Source organism: Palaemon carinicauda, chromosome 1 (genome assembly GCF_036898095.1).
Source record: "Palaemon carinicauda isolate YSFRI2023 chromosome 1, ASM3689809v2, whole genome shotgun sequence".
Classification (NCBI taxonomy): domain Eukaryota; kingdom Metazoa; phylum Arthropoda; class Malacostraca; order Decapoda; family Palaemonidae; genus Palaemon; species Palaemon carinicauda.
Genome location: NC_090725.1, coordinates 260,509,740 through 260,514,739, shown reverse-complemented (window position 1 = coordinate 260,514,739; position 5,000 = coordinate 260,509,740). Strand labels below are relative to the sequence as shown.

Sequence of the window (5,000 nt, the reverse complement as noted above, 5' to 3'; positions counted from 1 at the left end):
GATATTTACTACAGTATAAACATTACTATTGCAATCTAATATGTTACCAGTAGTATGATATACTGTAAATAAATGATTATTTTTTTTCCCTAATTGCAATAACCATTCTTTGAAGTTTGTAAAAGTAGTGTAATATGTGATTATTTTCTTTAATGTTATAATAGACAACGCAGAAAAAATAAAATTTTCTAACACTAACTTGTATTTCCAACAACCCTTAAGTCCTTTAATGGGAGTATGCTTTCAGCAAAGTTGGGTACGGCTGTTGAAATTTCAACAAATTGCCGGTAATTACTGCAGGGTGGCGAGACAGCCCACTGAGCTTCCACTTTGATCTTAAGCCTAGGATTTGCAGGGTGGTTGGAGTAGTTAGTGTAACATGAAGTATCCAGGCTGGCATAGTAAGGGAAACTAGAACAAAAAAAATGATTTGTTCCTACACGATTGCAAACACTCGTCCTTTCTTTAAGGAAGGAGGAAGTCCCTATGATCCGACTCGCTGGTTTACTTTCCATGGTAATGTCAAAGCACAGGAGCAGAAGAGGTGACTCCTGCGAACCTTCTAACAACCTGTACATAAAGATGAGGCTAGGTCACTATCAGGGAATGGTAGGTCAAGTAGAAACCTACATTTGTGAAGGCTATGTTACCTAAATGTATGGTCATTAAGAAAAAATGGGTACATACATTTGTTCATCTTCCCTTTTATCTGGGAGGATGTGGGAGATACTTCTAAACAAACGGTTTGCAAAGAAAATGTGCTCTATCATGTAGCACACCTGTATTTATCATCTGATTCAACAAATTTAGTGAATTTGCACCCCATAGAATGGGAAGAAAGGTGTAAAAAGGCTAGTCAATTATACCACTAAATCTTGAGTTACACCATGATTGCTATCTTAGAAAAGATGTATTTTGTCTCATGAAGGAGCTAGATTTGCTAAACAATGTAGAGTAACTAACAGCGATTCAAAGATAAGGTATCCAGGACCTGTTGGTACTCTCGTAGGTATTGGGCAGCAAAAGTAGTCCATTACTACTAGAATACTGTCTAAGAAATGCGGCTCTAACAGGTGCTTCCTGCGAGGTGATGTAGAACCAACATTCTGATTTCATGTGCTGAATCGGGGTGGACCTTTCATCTCAATGCTTGCAGGAACGTGTATTCGAATGTTCAGCAAGTCAGAAAAGGAATTCTTGACTCTCTTTCTATAATCCCTCCCTTGCTGAAGAGTTGTGGTATCCTCCCTGGGTAAGAAGGAAAAGTCATCCTGATCATCCCTAGTAACCTGTTGTAAGGCCAAGATGAAGCGGGGCTTGGAAGTCATGTTCGGTTGGGTTCTAGGTCCTGGCCACAAATTTCTGAACCAAGAGGATGGAAATCTTCTATCGATAATCCAAAATGACTTGTGACAGGCATAGTTATGACGTTTCTCACTTCCTTCCGTCAGGGCTAGGCTAGTGACCTTGTTCAGTCTGCAGCCCGTAACACAAGTTTTAGTGGGATCGCTCAAGACCTATAAACTCACGACCATTACATGTGGCTCAAGTTTCCTAGTAACTTCTCACAAGTCTTGTCAATTCTTCAGAGGCCTCCATGGCTAAGACCTAGTTAAAACTTTGGATAGAGAGCTAGGCAGTATTTTTCTATGACAAAGGGGAGAGTGAGAAAACAGTTAATCAAGAACCATTCAAGAGGGAGGCTGCTTGGTGGGGGTGGGGGGAAATCAGGGTAATGCAGAGCCTCATGTCCTCAACTCACTGAAGAGCAATGGACAGAAAGAATGAAGTGTCAGGAATTCCTAGGGATGTTGGGAGGCGTCCTACATCAGTAGAGACGGACTGGAACTAGGGCAGAATACTAGGAACTTCTTATCCAACTGAAAGGTGAGCTGGTCAATCAATGGTGAAAACCATTGTGACCCTCAAAATCTTCACCCATAAATATGATTTTATCATACAGTATATCTCTTATGTCATGAGAGTTCCTTTTTTTGAGAAACCATTTTCCATCTCGTCTTCTAGTTCCATAAGTTGAAAAATAAAAGTATCGTGAGTATCGTCATAATAATTTTGTACAATGCATACAGCCACAACAACAACGGAACAAAAAAACAGCTGTTTTGTTATGAAAAATCAAATCAGATAGCAGCTGTTTTTACAGTCCTTAAGGTAAGAACATCCAATTTGCAAACATTCATTTTTATGAACGCAAATTACCGTAAATAATATACGTCCACACTTTGGAGTTATAATTTTTAAATTGGTGCCCAATCCGACTGAATCCCAATGCCATCACCGCCACCAAGGTCTTCACCAGCAACCCACTTATTGATAACTAATGGTTTTTGCTATTGTGATCATTGCAGCTGTTTGTGTATTACCTCCTGTATTTTTGCCATATTTCCATAAACTACAATAACATCAACTATGGCTGACGATTGAAGGAGAGGGTGGTAGAAGTGCCATTTGTTATTTTCTATGGAAATGAAAGTAGCCATTATCAAGAAACCAGATAGCAGAGAGATTATGGCCAATATTGCACATTCATATCAAGTAAATCATTCAACAATTGGCACAAATTATAAGACGACACAGTTATCCAATGACTGCAAATTATCCCAGGTGTTGGCTAATTCGTCTCCCTTCATATTATCTTCCTCACAGCAAGTAAAAAAAAAAAGAAAAAAAAAAAAAAAGGAAGAGAGAGAGAGAGAGAGAGAGAGAGGAGAGAGAGAGGAGAGAGAGAGAGGAGAGAGAGAGAGAGAGAGAGAGAGAGAGAGAGAGAGAATAAAATTATTCAAATTAGTATGCTAAATCAAAAATTGTTTCCGTAATAATTTTTCTTTTAGGAAATAAAATATATCCTTTGTTAGTTAGCCTTAGCTGGATTTGGAAAGCACAGATGACAGAATCAATCAAAATATAAATAAACAATGTTAAATATTAAAATTCTCTATGTTTTTCATTTTCAATACAATATGTGAATATTAGCAGCATTATAACTTAATACAGGTAAGTGAAACAACATTTAATGAAAATCCTACTTCAAATATTGCTATAATTTATTTACAAAATTAAATGGATATAGTTTGAACCATGACATAGCCTTGTCCAAGACTATGTATGTTAATTTTATATCATGTAAATGATGTGACCTCCTTGAAATCAGCTTAGAAATTAGTCTTAAAAACTTGCATGATACACAAGTACTGTACATACGGTACTTTTTAGCTATCTTTACTATGCCAATACTGTACTGTAATAATTTAGTGTAAAGTCTTCATTTCCCGTCAACAGTAACAAACAAAATACACTTACTGCGTGTTGTGCTTCACCGTTGCTACTGTTACTGTCAACCTCTGCGCCTCTTCGTGGTTGTGGCAGCAGCAATACTGCCGGCAGTTTAAACTGATTATGGCTGTAAGTCGTTGGCTTGGTATGACTTTCACTATTCCGTCTTTTGGTATGAAAATCTTCTGCGAGACCAAACTTTCGTTTGCGTAAGGGTAGGGGTCTCCAATTGCCTCCAACCCCTCCACTCCTGACCCAACCAGCTGATTCCTGAAATTGAGAAATTGAATGAACATGAACTTTCATCAAAAATTTAAAAAAGGTAGTATACAACCTTAACATAATGATTAGCACATTAGATATTTAGCTACACAATCTATTTTCTGCTGATTCATGTATTGTTTGTGGCCTTCCCAATACAGAACATCAATTGATAAGATACCCTATATTTACTGTCCAATACAGTATTTACAAAAAATTAATTGAAAAATTTACAGACCCCTTCTCATTGACACAAATTACAAATCAACTTAGTACAACTAAAAATAATAGACCTTGAAATTACAGAAAAAATCTTAAACAAATTAATTTACCATACAGATATATAAATTGAAAAGTAGTACTAGCAAAACTGGTTAACAGATTACATTAAATACAAGAAAATCATTCAAACTTCAGTCTGTATCAGATTCTGAGGATTTTTAGGCATAAAAATTAAATTTTTTTCTCCAATATTTTCACCATCTGCTACAAATTAGCAACCCACTCAACCTCTCAATTAAATGTCAATGGGTGTAAAGACACACGATGTTACTCTAGTCCCCAAGTTCTACCATGTAAATTATTTAAATGTCAAAAAAAATAAAAAAGGAGATCAACTTACCACCTTATAAAAACTTTCTATTAAAACTGATAATTGGTGAAATAATAGCATCATAAAAAAAAACCAGCTAAGTCTTAACATGATGGTAATTTCTGAAAACTTGGTAATTAAAAAAAAAAATGTACAATCAAACAACAATGGAAAGCAATACAATAGTTACAGTATTAGATCTGTGGATGCAAAAAAAGGTTTAATAAGGTTGTTTACTATCAAACAGTAGCTTATAAAGTAAAACAAAAATTCCTTAACCTAAACAGGAAAATATAACCATACTGGGCTATAAGTAAGCCTGTTTATATGGATTATTATAAAAGATATACTGTACCTTCAACTAAAGACCTATATAGTTATAAATTAAATAAACAATCTCATGCTGGATGAATGAATTACAGAAGTTTAAAGAACTATTGTAAAACAGACCTAGGCTGGGCTAACTTTACTGAAGATTTTTGCTTAAAACTAAAAACCTTGTCTTTGGTATACAATATATACCCATGATGAGAAATGGGTTTTACTTCATTTTCATGATCAGAGAAATAAATTTTGCCTTGCTTGTTCACCTTAGATAGAGCTGTTGCGTTTTCATGATTTTCATTTCAACACTTCTAAAAACTAATAAAAACCAGATATTTCTAGATACACAAAGAAAAAATATCCAGAAAACAACAACATTGTAAGTGCCTATTGGTTTCTCAATTATAACTTAATAAAACAAACTTAGCATAAAATGGATTTGAAAATTTTTTGTGATGGCCATAAAAAAATAAAAACAAAGGATTACTTAATAATCTATTTCTAATCTCAAGTTTAATGAAAGAGTTTA

General features: G+C 35.0%; 1 protein-coding gene across 1 annotated transcript in view; it reads right to left on the bottom strand.

Moving 5' to 3' along the window:
• The window catches only part of ctrip (E3 ubiquitin-protein ligase ctrip), a 113,639-nt gene that overhangs the window by 67,675 nt on the left and 40,964 nt on the right, over nucleotides 1-5,000 (bottom strand). Inside the window, 4 exon segments of the mRNA XM_068389555.1 lie at nucleotides 3,322-3,360; nucleotides 3,362-3,406; nucleotides 3,409-3,518; nucleotides 3,521-3,564. Of these exon segments, the coding sequence (XP_068245656.1) occupies nucleotides 3,322-3,360; nucleotides 3,362-3,406; nucleotides 3,409-3,518; nucleotides 3,521-3,564 (238 nt within the window).